The 18,504-nt window shown below is 47.0% G+C and overlaps 2 protein-coding genes across 2 annotated transcripts; both read left to right on the forward strand.

Moving 5' to 3' along the window:
• Positions 1 to 5,878: 5,878 nt before the first annotated feature.
• On the forward strand, positions 5,879 to 6,450 carry LOC127298237 (uncharacterized). Its single transcript, XM_051328149.2, has one exon. The coding sequence runs from the start codon at positions 5,983 to 5,985 to the stop codon at positions 6,217 to 6,219; it is 237 nt and encodes a 78-aa protein (XP_051184109.1). The 5' UTR covers positions 5,879 to 5,982; the 3' UTR covers positions 6,220 to 6,450.
• A 1,829-nt stretch (positions 6,451 to 8,279) lies between these two features.
• On the forward strand, positions 8,280 to 8,905 carry LOC127298238 (uncharacterized). The gene has a single exon (XM_051328150.2). The coding sequence runs from the start codon at positions 8,412 to 8,414 to the stop codon at positions 8,661 to 8,663; it is 252 nt and encodes an 83-aa protein (XP_051184110.1). The 5' UTR covers positions 8,280 to 8,411; the 3' UTR covers positions 8,664 to 8,905.
• The last annotated feature ends 9,599 nt before the right edge of the window (positions 8,906 to 18,504 follow it).

An 18,504-nucleotide genomic window follows, 5' to 3' on the forward strand; every position in this document is an offset into this window, starting at 1 on the left:
TACAAATGTTGATCTATAACTATAAATCCCAAATTTTGCAAGTCTTGATCTTCTTGTCCCTGGATCAAATGAAGCCTTGAATCTGCATACACATGAAAGCCAACCAGATTGTGATAATACAAGTGGCAATGCCACTAGTCAGTTTCCAAAACCATGCCAAAGAGTGAGATAGACATCAGCAGACCAAGTTAGAGCAATGATGGGCTCAAGTTTCCACTTCAAGCACACACACAGCTCACAAGCTGCATTGCATGCCCAACAGCCAGGCAACCAAAGCCTAGTCATCACATTGCACAGGCCTAGGTGTCAAGGCAGGGAAGAACCACCAAACACTACAAATAGGCAAAGACAGCTGGTGTGGCCATCCCAGTTGACCAGATCAACATCAGCAAGCAGCAAGGAGTGAACAGTAGCAGTTCATAGCTGTTCTTACACAAGAACATAGCCAAACCTTAGAAACCATCCAGTTTCTCCAAACCAACCAAAGCCAATCCAACCAGAGACATGGGAACTTAAGCAAGATCATCCACGAGCAAGGAGGATAAGGGCAAGTAAATCAAAAACCATCAAGCAAAGCTCAACAGCAACCAAACATGGCCATCTAGGACCTGGAGCAAGGTATAATTTATACCTGGAGTCGATCCAGTGGATCCAATCCATCGCTTAGCATGCTCACACAGCATATGCATGAGTAGATGCTCATGACAGGGTAACATCACTTGGTTTGACCAAGATTTTCTGGCAGAAAGTGAGCAACTAGATCCAGATACTATCTAGAAGCTATTCTTGTGCAAATAGATAAATATAGATGCACAAATAGCGAACCAGTAGAGTAGTACATAGACACTAGAAGCTACAGACACCACCTAGCTATTCCTAGCCAATTAAACCACCAGTGTATGTATATTTTCTTCACAAACAAGTCACAGTGGCATTCATATGAATATGATACCCTACTGTGCAAGCTACAATGAGTTTAGCCAACAAGTAATGATCCAACAGTGAGAGCATCCCAAGCAGTAGCTAGAGCTACTGTGGTCACATCAACCACAAGCCATCCAGCAGCCAAAAATTTATAAGTCATCATTATCCAGGATGGATTCAGACTATATATATCTCCCAATTGATATTGGAGATATCATTTAACACAAATCCATGCATATAATCAACACTGCATAAGCAGTTCATATACAGATAATTAACCAATGCATGAATACAAGATAATTCATTGCTTAACAAGCAATAGCATCACAGGGAGGCAACCAGTAGGATAACCAAATGCATCCTAGCCATTGATTCATGATCAATGTGCTATGGAGGGAAACAGCAGCAAACCAACACATGGTCAGCAGTTAGAGCAAGCTTAAACATTTACAATAGCTAGGCAAGCATCCAAATTATCCAAGAATCGAATCAGTAACCTAGCCACTAGCATAGAGTGATCCAAATGGATCAATTGGATCTAGTACAGGTCACAGGAGAGCATCACAGACACCGCAAGTGTCAGGCTGTTAGCCACTGCTAACATCAAAGCAACCAGTAAGCAATTGAGCAGCACAGGTGCATGAACAAGTAGAATAGGGCTAGTACAATCATCCAGTAGGATCAAATAAGCATGAGCATAGCAGCAGCAGGCCTAGACAAGCATGAGCATGGAAGCAATAGGCTTAGGAGTGGCATCAGTATAGCATAGCATGCACAACAGCCAGCAGCAGCACAAGCAACAGATAAACCAGTAGCCAGAGCTCGAGTAAATGGAGGAGATTAAGTAGAGAAAGGAGAAGAATGGGATACAGTAGTACCTGGAGGCATCCATGGCAGCGTCCATGGCGGCACGGTGGCACAAACCAGCCACGGTGGCGCCAAACCACGGCCAAGCCGGTGCCATCCACACACCACCACTGGAGAGAGCGGCGAACAACACGAGCGTGTCCAGGGAGCCCAGATCGACGGAGTTCGTCGATGAACCCGTAAACCCTAGGCACGGGAGCGCTTGCGCGTGGCCAGTAGAGGAAAGGAGCTTCAGATCGACGCGGATAGGAAGGAGCGCCGTTGCGCGCTGCGTCGAACGCGACCGAAGGAGAGCCCTAGAACCGCCGGAATCAGCCGGAGAGTGGCGGCGGCCGGGCGGCGACGCCATCTCCACGGGATCGCCGAGGGTTAGGGTTAGGGTTCGTGCGAGAGAGAGAGAGAGAGAGAGAGAGGAGGGGATAGTGAGGCCGGTGGGCTGACCGACCTTGGCCGGTTCGGTTCAACCAAGTGGTTGACCTGACAAGTGGGCCTAGGGGTAGTTTATTCTTTTCATAATTTCAAAATAACCCTTGTACTTTAAAATTTTAAAAATAAATTATAAATACCTCCAAAAATTCAAGAAAAATTGGAATAATATATTAAAAATAATTCTTAACCAGAATAAAATAAGAAAAGAAATAAACAACACAAGTTCAAATTTTGGAATTTTGAATTGAATTCTATATTTGGAATTTGAAATTTGAAATTTTCATTCAATATAAAAATCAAGGAAAATTCCAAATGAATTTAAATATTTGTTTATCAAATATTTTCAAAATAAAATTCTATTATTCCAAATATTTTCTTTTAAAGGACAAATATTTTCCAAAAAGGAAATATTCTAATATTCCAAGTCCTTTCTTTTGAAATAAAGATTCCAAAAAGGGGAAAAACTCTATTATTTCAAATTATTTATTGAAAATAAATATTTTCCAAAGGAAAATTCTATTACTCTTAAATCTTTTCCTTTTTAAGAAAAACCATATTAAAAAATAATATTACTGCCTAAGGCATAAATATTTAAATGAAGATTTAAATCCACAAACCTTAATAAATACTCCGGGGAAAGGGATTCAACATAAAAATAAATTACTCATACATGCATAATTTGGATTTTATAACATTGTCCTTATCGGACAATGATGCTTATTTTCAGAACTCGAGGTTAAGTTCCATCCAAACCTTCGAACTGCACTATCTCGCAGTCTCCAGGCAAGTTCACCCTTGCTCATGTCATATTGATTGTTTTCTATCAATTTACTCGTAAAGCAATATACTTATCATTGCTGCATTGAAAATAAAATGTTAATTTTCCAATTATGAATATGACCATGTGGTGGGCAATGAAACCATGGTATGTGTTATTGGTGGAGGTTCCATTGCAAGGGTTCTACTCTAGGACTAATTACCAATGCCGCCTAGTGATTCTAGCGTCGTACATTTCGCGTTAACCATGAGATCTATAATGGCTCTGGGGAAGTCAGCTGTATCTTTTTCCTTCTGCATATCAACAGACTTGATAGAGCCTGGCTGGGTGTTGTGATAACACTGGAGTAGGTTGCGAAATCCTCTAAAATTCCCATCCGTGTGGATGAGAGCGCTCTACCGTCTATGATGGATTGTCCGTAGTACATCGAGTGTAAAGCCGTATGATCGGGAGATGTCTACCAGAGATGTGCGGATGGACAAAAGGGTGGGTATGCAGGATCGCGGAGAAGGCAGTGATTGGCTTGGTTTTTATACTGGGCCTCACACCAAGGAAGTGTGAACGGGAAGGTACACCCGGTTGGCAACAAGGATAAGTTCTCTTATGGGAAAAGTAACGCACCTCTGCAGAGTCTATCAAATTGTGGCTTGTCACTCCATGTTCGGGGAAGGGAACTACGGACGCGGCAGGAAAGGAACTTCGTGAAGTCCTAGTCAACCTGTGAAGACTGGCGGGCATATTTTTCAAAATAAAATAAATCTTTTGAAGAAATGTTTGCGAAACATGCATTGACCTGAGATTTTCTGATCAATGGTCCTAGCTAGTGCATCAAACACCTTTTCTCTTTTGAACTTGCTGAGTACCTCTGTACTCACTTTCTTTCGACATCCTTGCTAGACTGTGAGCTTGAAGAGGAGGCAAACACCGGAGCACCAGAAGGCGACTATGAGTTGGTCTACGAAGAGCCCAACCTTTTAGGAGGAGTTGAAGGCGTGGACTATGGGATAGTCTACGGAGTTGACGACACCGAGGCGCAGAAGTAGAGTCTTACCCTAGACATCTCGGAGCCGAGCAGCGTAGTGACTTACCTAAATAAGTTGCTGAGCTCGTTATGTCTCTTAAGTCTGAGTTGTAAGAGTACTTTAGTAATATCGTAGGGTGTTCTCATCGGATCTGTGAGAATACCAACTTGTTAAGATCATGTTTGTAATATAATATGAAGTGTTATGACCTGCAATGTTTCTGTTGTACCACTCTGAGGGATGTGATATTGTGAAGAAGTCCCTTCATGAATATCATATCAACGACTTGTATACTACAACATGCGGTGGTATGCTGGGTCACCGCAGAGATATTCCTTGAGCTCGATGTGGGAGACGACCTGCCCTGCAACCACAAGCTCCAAGGCTAATCCCATCATCTTGGCAGTGTAGACGACATCAGTGAGATCTTTCTTCTTCGTGTTGGTGAGGGTTGCACGTAGCATCCCAACCCGAGCCTCAAATTGGGCGGAGAAAATATCCCCACTTGGTCTTCCATATCTCGGTTGCATGCTCTAAACCAAGTACATCGGCAAGCACATCAGGGGATAAAGTTTTGAGCAGATGACTTACGAGTTGTTGATCCCTCAAAATCCGATGAATTAGGGACGATGATCTTCTTCTTGTTCTCATCTTCAACCTCCAAGGTTTTTGCAGGCGTGGGGTCGGACCTGTTGAGCAGGCCCATGACCTGCGCTCCTCGCAAGGCGAGCAGCACTTGCGGCTTCCATAAGAGATGATTCTTATGGGAAAGTTTGTCAGACGGTGAGAAGAGGATGGTCTGATACCATGTTGGTGGAAATGACGACCTCTTCCTTATCTAGGTTACGTGTTAAATACTCGATGAAAAAGTCTCATTGTGGCACATAAAAAGAAAGATATAAAAGAGATTACAAAGATAGCAAGAGATAAAAAATAAAAGAGTCAATCACTTTGTGTAGCCGTTAGATCAAACAAGCGTTGGATATACTGCACCATACAATGTTTGCCCAGCCCATATGTGATTGGCACACTATGTCTAACTAGAGTAGCTTTTATTTTCTCTATACTGGGTACAGTCCATTTCTAGTTCTTAATTTTTTTGGAGAGTTCACTTTTGGTCCTAAAAAATATTTTTAGTCTAGAATAGACCTTGTTCGAAATAGTTTACTTTGCATCCCTTCTTCGGCTGTGTTGAGCAAATCACTAACATGGAATGAACAAACAATCAACCAAGTGAATTGGTTTCGAACCAGACCAAGCCCAACTTAGCTGAGATGTCAAACCTAACATCTTAATGCAAGAAATAAAACCCTTTGTCTCTCAACCAGTCCCTCGCTCTATTTCTTTCTATCCCAATTTAATTGAAGTGTTGCGTCACAATTCATGAAAGCATGCTTGTTTTGCCTATCAATATCGTCATGGCTCTCGCCCTTGCACATGTGGCAGATATTTGGTTGGCTTAAACCGAGATAAAGACTAAAAGCGGATGATTTAGAAGTTCAAGGTTCGTTTTTAAACAAAACGGAAGTTCTAGTACCAAAGGTGAATTTTCACTAGAATTCAAGGATTAAAGTAGACTTTCTTCTAAACAAAAATCACATCAGTCTGGCGACTACTGAGCAGTACAAGGTGAACTTTTTTAGTTCCAAAACGCATGGCCAGCAGCGTTTGCCGTAAACCTACCCGTGAAAACGAAGGGAGATCGATCCATCGGCTGGGACAGGTTTTGAAACCTCTTCCCACGGCTACAACCGCGCGCCACCACTACGCCATTGCCACCGCCGAGAACCACGCGCTACGCCTCGTTCAGACAGCCCCGCCCAGAAATAGTCACCTCCAGCACCTACATAAGACCGCCGCGAAGCCTCCCCTCGTCACAACGAAGCCTGAGAAATCACCGCATACGCACAGCAGCAGCACAGAGATCAGAGCGCGCGCTTAAGCACGCCCACGCAGCTCGCCATGGCCCGCCGCACAGCCTTCGCTCTCGCCCTGCTGCTCCTCGTCGCCGTGGCCGTCGCGCCGCTGGCCAAGGCCAAGAAGTCCGCCAAGACGGAGGAGAAGGCCGCCGACGCCCCTGAAGCTGACGCACCGGCCGCGGACGCGCCCGCTGAGGGTCCATCGGATGGACCGGCGGGCGCCCCCGGCCCCGCTGAGGGCATCTCCGGCCTCTCGGACGATGACGACAACGACGACTGAAGTGTCCTTCTGGAACGACCCCTTCGACGTGGAGCAGACAGACGCCAGATCCACCGGATGGCCGGGGTTTTCAGTTGATTTGGAGACGATAATAGGATGGTTGTTCTGAATTTGTGTTCTTTTTTCTGTCTTTTGATTGTTCCGAGTTGTGTCATTTATCGTGTTTCTTACTAGTTCGTATCATATGTAATAATAATATTATTATTAATCATGATTTCCATGTATCTATAATTCTATATCTGTGTTATTTCCATTGTTACGAGCAAAGTACTTATACATACATTGCAATGTAGATCGTAAATAAACATACTATTAAGTACAGTAAAAAAAGATAAAAGAACCATGTTGTATCCTCCCTTTCACTCTCATCTCATTATCGGTTGGTTTGCTTGTCAACATGATACGTACTATGGATCATAGATTAACATACCGCAAAACGCTAGAAGAGAGAGATGTGGTTTTCTATTTCCTCTCTATTCGCCTGCTCCTGAACTCTACTTTTGGCTATATCACTTATAAACGGGGATTCCACTTAGTTGGGGCTGCAAACACAAAATACACCATTGCTCGCATCCTCCACCGCCCCTCGGCTCTAGGTTTCAATGCCACTACGGCACTACGTGTCGTTGTACGGCTATGACATTCTACACTCCATTACACCACCATCGCTACATATGACACGGTGAAAAGAATATGCACATACGAGAATATGATGGTAGAATAAAGTAATATCTTGCTCAAACAGCGTGTAACACATATGAGTAGTAAATTTTTGAATGGTGGGATATACGGGTCTATGCCACATCATTGTTCTTCTTGATTAGTTAAACTTAATTATCTCATCGCCACACCACATCCTCAATCCAACCTTGCCTCCATAAGAGCCACCACTTTCGATTTTCCATGCATCAAGTTCGATGGCCCTACTGTTTGACAAGCCTCCACTCTAAATTGTGTTGTCTCATGTGAACTCCCCACCCTATGTCACACACAACCCTAATTATGGTGATGTCGCTTGGTGAGGACATGACAACTACTGCTCTTGTTATTGCACCACTTTCTTATGTTCTCAAGTTTGGACGTTTCTACATTGAAGTTCCTCCTATTGATGAGGTGAAGCTGAACTTCAAAACACCTCCAAGGCTCCAATGTGTTTCGGCTTGTCCAAGTAGCGTTGGCAAAAACAATTTTGTTCGTGTTCTATTTGAGGGAGGAACTAAATATAACTTAATATTCATGGTTTATTATTCTAGTTCGAACCAATTATCGTATTGAAGTTTTCGAGGCATGTTGTGGTACATCTTATTTTGGGATAGGTTTAGGTTACTGTGCGGCCTCTGGCAGCCGAGCTAGGTTAGTGTCAACCCTTTAAAAATATACCGTGTGGTTTTGCTAGTTCAGACTGGTGATCTTTGTGATCTGAGATAAAAATATACTCATAACACTATTAATGGTATGGTTTATAATGCGTTCTAGTTTATAATCATATAACACTATTAATGGTACTTTTTGCGGGTTCTATTAATGTTATGTGAAGTTTGTAATTTACGAAAACGGTTCAAAATGAGGGTGATGTGCCGCATGGACATGACAAGTGGCCCAACGTACATAGATGTAAAACCCTATTTCAATTGGAAATAACGACACAAACACAACTAGAGAGCGAAATGCATGAATCAAATCTTAAATCGGGTGTGATCTTTGACACTTTAGTTACAAATAAGCGAGGAAAAGTGAATTTTACTTTTTATTATTTTGACTTTCAACTTGTGTGGCTACTCTAGCGTACACAAGACACATTTGTACTCACAACACTGTACCCCTGTGACCCTAAATACTTGTCACAGGTAGCGGGATGGAACAATACAGTTTTATCTATTTATTTATATAGTTACAAATGATATACTGTAGTCATATCATGCTACACCTAACGTTCTGCACGGCCACAACTAAATCGAGATGCCATCCCCGAGGCTGAATAAATGGTCAAGCACTCAAGCGATTAGTGCGCGGGAAGAACCAGGTCGCACACGTACGTCCACAAGCAAATCGCGCCTCCCTCGCGCGCGCGCGACCACCGGCCACCGTGCGCGCCTTCCCCACCGGCGAGCTACATATGCCCGCCCGCCCCTCTCCCGTCCTGCATTGCCAACCAGCTCGACCATACCAGTCCGTCCACCACGCACGCAACCATGTCTCGCGCTCTCGCCATTGTCGCGGTCCTCCTGCTGGCCGCCGCCGCGGTGGCGCCGCTCGCCGACGCGGCCAGCAGCGCCGAGTCCATCCCCTTCGCCAAGGAGGTCGCCGGGGGCGCCAGCGCGGTCGAGGACGCCGGTGCGCAGGGCGCGGCCGCTTTCGCCGGCGCCGGCCAGACCGCCGCGTCCGTGGTCGACCCCGACCCGTCCAGCGGCATCAAGGCCGACCCGTCGCCGGCAAGACGCTAGACAGTAGATCCTCTGTTTTCCCCAGTGTGTGTGTTTTTTGTTGCTTTGTTCTGTCAGCGCGGGAGTGCCGCGCGTGGCGCACGCATCGGTTATTTGTCGTTCTTCTTCTTTGCTTTCGTTTTCCTCTGTGTTTTTTTTGCCGCCGTGGGAGTGCCATGGCAGCACGCCTCACGAGCGCTAGATTCAGATCCTTTACTGTTTGTTGAATAAACTGGGTTTCAGAAACATGTATTTTTGATTCATACTTTGGTGTTCTATAAGTTTCAGCCACCGTGTCTACACAAAAATGATCAGTCGATCTAAGGCGCACGCAGCCTTGCATGTATTTTACGTGATTTCTTCATTTAAAAATAATTATTATAAATTTATCTAGATTCACATATATCTACCGACTAAAACGTGTAGACAAAATCGTGACATTTTTTTATGAATGGAGTGAGTACTATGTACCACAAACATCTCAAGTGCAATCGTGTTTTCTTATGATTTCTGCATTGGCGTGATGTCTGAAGTGTTGAATAAGTTAAGGCCGACACCATGCTACAAGTGGCTATAAAAAGCGTCCGGAGCCATCCGATTCACTTAAGTGAACAAATCGTGTGCATCATCCGATCATGTACTCCCTCCGATCCATATTACTTGCCACTAGTGTGGATCTATCTAGAACTAAAATATGTCTAGATACATCTATATTAGTTGCAACTAATATGGATCGAAGGGAGTAACAAAAAATTTGTATGTATCATTTTTTTTAAGTATGTAGCATTTGTCTTCAATGTTTTTCTTTTAGTGTGATAAAGTCGTGAAATTATGGTGCAAAAAATATCTGCAATTGATGCAAATTAATTTTGAATGTAACATTTTTCTCTATGTATGTAATATTTTTAAAAATGTGACATCATTTTGCAACATTTCTCTGCAATATATCCAATTTTTTGTCTAACCCATCCAATAATATAAGAATACGCGTGTAACATTGCTGCAATTTCTCTGTAGCATACGATAGAAAAATAATAATACCAGTTTGTTGATAGTTACACAACAAAAATGATGCACGTATGTAACAAATCGTAACATCGTGTGTAACATTGACAAAATCCCCAAAAGTTACCCTTCACAACAACATCTAGATCCGACGGCCGCTGAGTCTTTCCTCTTTGCTTTGGATCTCCGACCTTGAGCATCCATGGCGGTGGCTGGCTACCAATGGAGAGGGCGGGAGGAAGTCGTCGTGACGAGCTGGACGTCGTCGGCGAAACTTCCTGCTGCAGGTGAAGAGGCACAAGCGTTAGCTTGGTCCCTGGCAAAGTTCCATGTTGCGACAAGAGAGGTGGGCGGGCCATGGCTGCGGGGGGAGCGGTGGACGTGTTGATCGCCGAAACCCACCGGCGGGCAGCGGCCTGTCAACACGGTAGAGCCGGGAAGAGCCTAGAGCTGCGGCTGGCTGAGACCCCTCCGAGCGACGGCCCGCAATGCTCTTCTGGTCACACGCGGCGATGCGAAGTGCAAGGGCGTGCCACCTGACCTATACCTGGTCAGGAAGGTGATGGGGATGCCTCGCTTAGTTCCTGCATGGCATACACGTAAACATTAAATACGAGCCTCGATCGGCTCTCAGGTTATCCTGTGAATCGGCTCAAAGAGCCGACCCACCCATGATTCGTACGGGGTGCACGAATACTTGGTGATCCTGCTTGATCAAGATAAAGCTAATGAGATCTACGACGATTTAGGGTTTTCACCGCATAATCGGATCATCCTACTCCAGGTTGGGCCTCGCGGCCACGCACGGTGCTCATAAGCCGATCCTAAACAAGGCCAAAGAACCAACAATGATGTTGATCCGCGGAACATCCTGTTTAGGACTTGCGAACGCCACCCTACGTGCCGCTGGATCCTCCCCCCCTTTGTAAGGCCTAACTATTGCAGATATTAAACTAATCCTTGCATAACAAGGAGCAATCGTAACGGATCAGATCTACTAGATGATGAACAAGCAGGGTGCCGCCCCCACGCCTGAGATAGGCGTGAGGGCGGCTAGACATGCAAGGGTTGCACTACGTAAGCATGTTTATACGAAGAGCTATGCTAACCCTAACACATCTATGATAACTACGTTGCGCGCCATCAAAGACGCTTCAAGACGCGCAACGCATGAACAACGTGGAGCTTGTCCGCCTAGATCGCAAGATGCGATCTAGGCGACATGTCGCTACCCGATTGAAACCCTCGAGACGAAGGAGTTGGCGATGCGCCGAGATTGGTTTGTTTTGGGGTGAACGTTGTGTTGTTGTTTATTCCATAAACCCTAGATACATATTTATAGTCCAATGGACTTTCTAACGTGGGAATATCCCACCGTGTGCGATACAAACTCTAAATCTTGATCTAAGATATAACCTACTACAATTAAAGATACACGGGCAACCTAGCCCAATTTCTCCGTGCACGGCCGCTTGAGAGATCTTCCTCGTGGAGTCCTCTAAGCCCCTCTCTCTTACGGCCCACCTACGGATTTGTCCAAAATCTGGTGATAACACATGCCCCCTGGTTTTGGAAATAATTTTTCCAAAATCATTAAGCGTTCCTCCGTCGGGTCATGTCGTGGCAGAGACGAGCTGTTGCGTATCCGTTATCATTATGCCACTGTCTTCTCGCTTCTCTGCCAAAATTCGATAGCTCGCGTCATCTCCTTGGAAGCCGTAATGTGTGACAAGAAATTTCCACCGAGCTCCTCATTATTTAACCGTGCCGATCGATTAGCTTTCTTCATCCCCTTCCTCTGTTCCAGCCATCGGCACCCAAAAAACCCTCTTCTCCCTCGGCAATGTCTTCCTCTTCCTCCTCCTTCTCAAACCTCTTCCCCCATTCTCGCCGAAGAAGAACGAGGACAAACCTTCTTCCGAAGTGGACCCCCTCCCCTCCGATGATGAGAAGAAAGAAGGAGAAGTAGCGAAGGCCAAGACCTTCCCTCCGCCAAGCTCCCGCTGAAGAAGCGCTCCCGCATGTGGGCGGACAGCGAGGATGAAGATGACAACGAAGAAGAAGAAGAGGAGGAGGAAGATGAATCTTCCTCTTCCGCCGGGTACCCGCCAACCAAGCGCTTCCGCTTACGGGCGGACAGCGAGGACGATGATGATGACGAGGAGGAAGAGGCTCGGCCATGGGCTGGGGTAGCAGCGGACGAGGAGCTCCCCGGGAGCAGCGCCGACGACATCGACGGCGGTGACGACGAGGACAGCGACGACTAGTAGAATAGGACTAGTAGTAGCGGTGCGCTAGGCACTAGATCCCTCTTTTGAGAGCCATCGGCTCTTTCTTGTAAAGCCGCTCCTCTGAATTAATGAAATTGTTCTTTTGATTCATCCTTCAATTGCCCCAATTTCATTCCTTCCTTTGTCATATCAAGACCGATAGCAATGTATCGATTTTTTCTTCTTTTGGACGCCCATGAAGCTGGATTCTCATGTCGATTAGCTCGTAGGCCGAGAACTTCTCAATTTCAGGCTGCGATTTGGTATCGACCATATTTTCTTCGCAATCCCTTAGCCGATGACCACTCATCGGCTATTTTGAGAATCCAATCCCTTTGCGGCGACAGGACAGTCCAAAATCTGTAAAGCCGACGGCCTCCCTTCTGATTCCTCTCCATAGCTTCAAGCAATCTTCTTTCGCGACTCGTGAATCGTCTGTGAGAGGATCACGACGCAGATCAACCGATGCAACTCCAATTGGTTTCTAAAGAACCAAATCTTCATGTAGTCCGTTGCCCCCGAGTCTTCATCAAGGCGAGGACAATCGTGAGCCAACCACATGTGTCACCATCAGCCTCCGAATCGTAACGAGAATCAGCCGATTCCATCAAAATCGGCTCTACGAAGAACTTCCGGGGCGAGCTGCCCCCGAGCTTTCATCAAGGCAAGAATACCGGCGAGGATGCATAAGTCGTTGATCAGCTTTCTTTCTACCGAACATCGACGTTGATGTAAACCCTTGAGCACATAGCCGGTAGGTCTTGGTCTGTGCAAGCGTACTAAAGTCGATGGCTGCGCATCGGCTTTGCTTCTGAAATTTTTTTTTATTTGGCCGATTTTTCCTTAACCGGCCCCCAATGTTCCATCGCACGCATGTACGCACATGTTTATCTGCATATGTTCATCGACTATATGCCCCCGAGCCGAATCTATTTGAATGACTGCAGATATCGGCTTTCTTGGTTAGTCGAGCACCTTTGTACTTGCACGTCGGCTTCGCAAAGACTTATGCTGACTTTCATCTGCCGACGTGGCCACCGCCCCCACACACGAGAATATGTGCAGAAGATAATTTTGGCCGATTGCTTTGGAATCGGCCTCCACCTTGCTCGTTCGATGAAGGTTTCGTAATGTCCCTCCATAAACTTTTGGGGCCGATCACAAGGATCAGCCTCGCACGGTTTGCTCATTGGTTTAATCTTGCTACTCGGTTAGGCTGGATAAAACCAACCCAACCTCTCGACTTGACGCGCTGCTTGTCGTCCACCTTAAGTGCATCGTATAATCGTGGAACACTAAGCTCCGTCGGCAAGACAAGCACCATGTTTGTGCCGGCCGATGTTTCATCATCGGCTTTCTTTTGCTTGGGACGCCACTCCATTCTTCGTGGACGACCCTCTTCATCCAGGGCTCGCTGAACCTTTGCGGCCAGATCAGGCCGTGCCTTCCTCAGCGTATGCAGGTATAACCTTTCGGCTTCCTCCAGGCCGCGCAACCGCTGAACCTGCGTTTTGTGAACGGCTGAGTCCGTCGGGGCACCACCTCGGACGGTGGCTTTGTCTCCTTCTTCTTCAAGTCCTTCGTCTTCGGAATCCTCAAAATTTGCCCAACGAAGTGACTCGGCACGTTTGCTTGGTGGTGGGAGAGGCCCTAAGCGCTCAAACACGGACACGTTGGCTGCCTCCTTCTTCTTCTTGTTGCATTGGGCAATTGCCGATTGTGGGCAATCGGCTCATTCTGAATCCCAGCGATGAATCGAAGAAAGGGCAGTCCCGTGTCCGGCGTTGTCATCTTGCTCCCTTGATGTGTCCGTGGCACGGCGCTCGTGCTCCTCCTCATAGCGATCCTGCCGACGATGTCTTACGGCTTCTCTAGCGACGATCTCCTTCATCATCATAGTTGGACCGTCGGCGTTGGTCATCTTGTCTCACATATTTGTTGAGGAGGTGATCGAGAGAGGTCGTTGATATCTTATGTTCTTCACTTCTCCCTACGTAACGTAGCGCTTGCCATCATGATGGAGCCGATCGCGTGGAGCGGCCTCCTCTGTATCCTTGCTATGAGAGCAATTGCCCTCATCTCCATCTTTGCCGAGTGGTTCCCGTGTCCTACCATGTTGATGCTGAACGTGGGACCTGGTGGCAACTCTCGGGGTAGATGACTTCTACCATGTTAACGGCGGGGAAGGGCTGGGTGTCTACCTTCATGGCGTCTTGGTTGAAAATTAAACGCCCCTTCTCTATCGCCGCTTGGATGTGCCGACGCCACACCTGCGGTCGTTGGTGGCATGGGAAAGCGAGTTGTGGAACTTGCGGTATGGCTTTCCGTTTAGCTCTTGCGCCGTAGGGAACTTGAGACCTTCGGGAATCGTCAAGCTGTTTCTCCTTGAGCAGGAGGTCGAAGATTTGTTCAGTCTTGGTCACGTCAAAATCAAATCCCACAGGCGGCCCTGGTGGCTTTACCCATTTGCGGGACACGGGGTTCCTCCCCGAGTCCATTCAGCCACTTGCTACTTCTTGGTCTCCCGCAGCACTTCACCTTCCTCTGTATCGACCATGACTACGCACGCTTGAACTTGTCTTGGTACAGTGCAGGTGGCGCTGTTCATATGCGATAGTTTCGAACCATGTGCGCCGGCGAGGATAATCTGCTTGGGAGGCCATGTCCTTGAGCTGTGTTGCAAGGCCAGCTACGCCAACTCGATGCTTCCTTTTCGATTATACGAACCGAATAACATCGGTTCCTAAGATTCTGAAGCGCTGGATGTACTCTGTCACCGTTTCTCCGCGCTTCGACGTAGTTGTGCTAGATCGGCAATGCTAGACTCGGAAGCTTCGAATGATATTGCATATGGAACTGTTCTTCCAATTGCTTCAAGGCCGGATGGAGTTCTTTGGCAAAGAGGTATACCATCCAAAAGCCGATCTGTGAGGGATTTGTGAAAAGAGCCTCACACGTAGCTGATCCGAAATCGGCCGGTCCTAGTTGCGCCAAATATCGGCCGATGTGCTCGATGGAGCTGGAGCCATCCGATCCTTGAATTTGGAGAAGTCGGGAGCCGATATTTAGGTGGCAGCGGGATCATCTCGTACTCGTCGAGGTACGGCTTAGAATAGCCGATTGCCCTCCTTTTCGGCATAATGCCGAACTGGTCTCTCAGTATGGTACTGATCGATCCGCCGTCTTGGCTGCAGAGATGCACTACGAAGATTCGCCGGGGTGGCGTATTTAGCCAGCCATGTTTGCTTTTCCAGCTCGAGCCAAGCTGCAGAGCCGGGCTCTGAGTTTCGTCGGGGTGGCGTACTTAGTTAGCCACGTACGCTTCTCAAGCTCGTCGCCGACGTTCCTCTGTTTGTCTTGGAGTCCACGACGTTGTGGCCTGGTTTGAGAGTGGCGATTGCCACAATACGCACATACGATGCACGCGTATCCTTGAGGGATCTCCTTGGGCGCCTCGGCCAAGAAGCGGTAGTCACTAGGGCCACCACCGATCTTGTAGACGACGAATGCCGGTGTAGCCGGCACTTCAGTGGTGCTGCCAATGCACATGGCAGCGGTGGACGGGGCTGGGTGGCAACTCTCCTTGATGCGTCCCGAGAGCTGGTCTGACGGCGAGTGCCGGTGGCTCATGATCTCCTGGATCACGCGCAGCAGAGCGAGACGCTCCAACACGTTGACCAAGTTTTCGAGTGGCGGTGTAGCGAGTGAGCCACCAAGTAGTTGATCTCTGCCGTAGGGCCCTGGTGCGTTCCTCCGACGGGGCAGAGATCTATCCCATCGAGTGCACCTTGTGGTGAGAATCCCTTCCATCGATGCCATGGGTACGGGTTCTACGAAAGAGCCGATGAGGTCGGCTTCGAGGGTGGCCTTGATCTCGTCATGTTTCTTCTTGAGCTCGTGAGCAGCTCCTCGTAGGTGGCGGCGTGCCGTCGTCGCCATCTCGGATGTAGATGGCGATGTGGTTGATGTAGATGATTGTCCCACCGGGCGTGCAAGAATGTGTTGATCGCCAAAACCCACCGGCGGGCAGCGGCTGTCAACACGGTAGAGCCGGGAAGAGCCTAGAGCTGCGGTGGTGAGACCCCTCCGAGCGACGGCCCGCAATGCTCTTACGGTCACACGCGGCGATGCGAAGTGCAAGGGCGTGCCACCTGACCTATACCTGGTCGGGAAGGTGATGGGGATGCCTCGCTTAGTTCTGCATGGCATACACGTAAACATTAAATACGAGCCTCGATCGGCTCTCGGGTTATCTGTGAATCGGCTCAAAGAGCCGACCACCCATGATTCGTACGGGGTGCACGAATACTTGGTGATCCTGCTTGATCAAGATAAAGCTAATGAGATCTACGACGATTTAGGGTTTTCACCGCATAATCGGATCATCCTACTCCAGGTTGGGCCTCGCGGCCACGCACGGTGCTCATAAGCCGATCCTAAACAAGGCCAAAGAACCAACAATGATGTTGATCCGCGGAACATCCTGTTTAGGACTTGCGAACGCCACCCTACGTGCCGCTGGATCCTCCCCCCCTTTGTAAGGCCTAACTATTGCAGATATTAAACTAATCCTTGCATAACAAGGAGCAATCGTAACGGATCAGATCTACTAGATGATGAACAAGCAGGGTGCCGCCCCCACGCCTGAGATAGGCGTGAGGGCGGCTAGACATGCAAGGGTTGCACTACGTAAGCATGTTTATACGAAGAGCTATGCTAACCCTAACACATCTATGATAACTACGTTGCGCGCCATCAAAGACGCTTCGATGACGCAACGCATGAACAACGTGGAGCTTGTCTTGCCTAGATCGCAAGATGCGATCTAGGCGACATGTCGCTACCCGATTGAAACCCTCGAGACGAAGGAGTTGGCGATGCGCCGAGATTGGTTTGTTTTGGGGTGAACGTTGTGTTGTTGTTTATTCCATAAACCCTAGATACATATTTATAGTCCAGCGGACTTTCTAACGTGGGAATATCCCACCGTGTGCGATACAAACTCTAAATCTTGATCTAAGATATAACCTACTACAATTAAAGATACACGGGCAAACTAGCCCAAATTCTCCGTGCAAGGCCGCTTCAGAGATCTTCCACGTGTAGTCCTCTAAGCCCATCTCTCTTACGGCCCACCTCTGGATTTGTCCAAAATCTGGTGATAACAGGACGATGATCGGCTGAGGTGAGTGGCGGAGGAGCCACGAACGGTGGCAACCGCTAGAGAAGATGCAACGGTGGGGGAGGGGCCGGCTACTTGAGAAATCCTAGCTTTTGCAACTCGGAACGAGCTTGGCGAGTCGTTGTGCGTGTGTGGCTGAGTTATGGCGAATATTATTTTTTCGCGTGCGGAACCCGTTGGTGAGTGGACTTTTCCATAAGTTAGTCCAATCACGTGTTCCTTATTGTACATTTCGAGGATTGGAGTTAAAACATCCCAAATTCTATTCCTTGCCTGGTACTCTCTGTTCTTACGCGGTGCTCCCACCTTTAGTGCGTTGGATCCTGATATGACGGTCTGGACGAAGTAGCCTAATCCAACCTGCACGTGGCTCTCCTTTCATCCATGTAGTGCTTATCCCAGCGGCACTGCTCTATCCCCACCCAAAACTCCACGAACTGCCATCGTCTCTCCGCTCCCCGAGGACCTCCTCTCTGCATACCCCCGGCGCCACCCCTCGCGCTGGATGTGCCTACTCGCGCCGGTCTTGCTCCATGCCTTTTTCCGCCAACTATCCACTCCCCTCCCCCAACCAGGGCCGGTCCATAGATTTCCGGGGCCCTAGGGCGAAACAACATGAATGTCTCCTTGTTCACTTTCCCGAAGTTTTCTTAGGACAGGGGGCAATGGCCCCCCTAGTGTAGAAAAAATCTTAAATATATAGTTAAGCTAAATTTTTATATAGTATTACTTATAGTTTTTAGCATGATTGGTATTCTGCCCCCTTAACAATCTCCCTCGTACACATAAGACTTAAAACATATTAGTATTCGGCAAGAGAAATATTAGGTAACGCAATAATAAACTAAATAATATTTACATTTGAAAAATCCATTGTTTTTGAAATCTTGGTGGAGAAGTTTGAAATATTTATTTCTATTGATCGACCGAACTATATACCATGATTCTTATTTTTAACAATAGCTACTTGTATATACGTGTATATACATATGTATGTCTAGAAATTATGAGAGAAAATTTATGAGAATCAATGTTGTTCTTGACATTTGGGAAGGCTAAGTGTAACTGTTGAAATATATGTTTGGTAAGAAGCACGGTAAGGTAAACTGTAGCTTAGGATATTTTTATTTGCTAAAATTATTTCAAACTCTACAGCCTAAATTATTTAATATAAACTTAATAACACTACAAGGAATCTGTCAATACACGACGTTTTAAAAACGTCACTGAAACATCACAGTGGATGGTTTATGACGGTTTTTTGATGGCTTTTAACCTTTTTTGAGAACGTCAAAAGATTAGTGTCATTAATGATCTATAACGACGTTTTCCTTAGAACGTCATAGTCGATTATGACGTTCTAAAAACGTCATACAACCTATGATGTTTTAAAAACGGCCTGGAC

This window comes from Lolium perenne, chromosome 5, assembly GCF_019359855.2.
Source record: "Lolium perenne isolate Kyuss_39 chromosome 5, Kyuss_2.0, whole genome shotgun sequence".
In the NCBI taxonomy this organism is placed as follows: Eukaryota; Viridiplantae; Streptophyta; class Magnoliopsida; order Poales; family Poaceae; genus Lolium; species Lolium perenne.

Coding starts and splice junctions, on each gene's coding strand:
- LOC127298238 (XM_051328150.2), top strand. CDS start 8,412: ATGTCTCGCGCTCTCGCCATTGTCGCGGTCCTCCTGCTGGCCGCCGCC.
- LOC127298237 (XM_051328149.2), top strand. CDS start 5,983: ATGGCCCGCCGCACAGCCTTCGCTCTCGCCCTGCTGCTCCTCGTCGCC.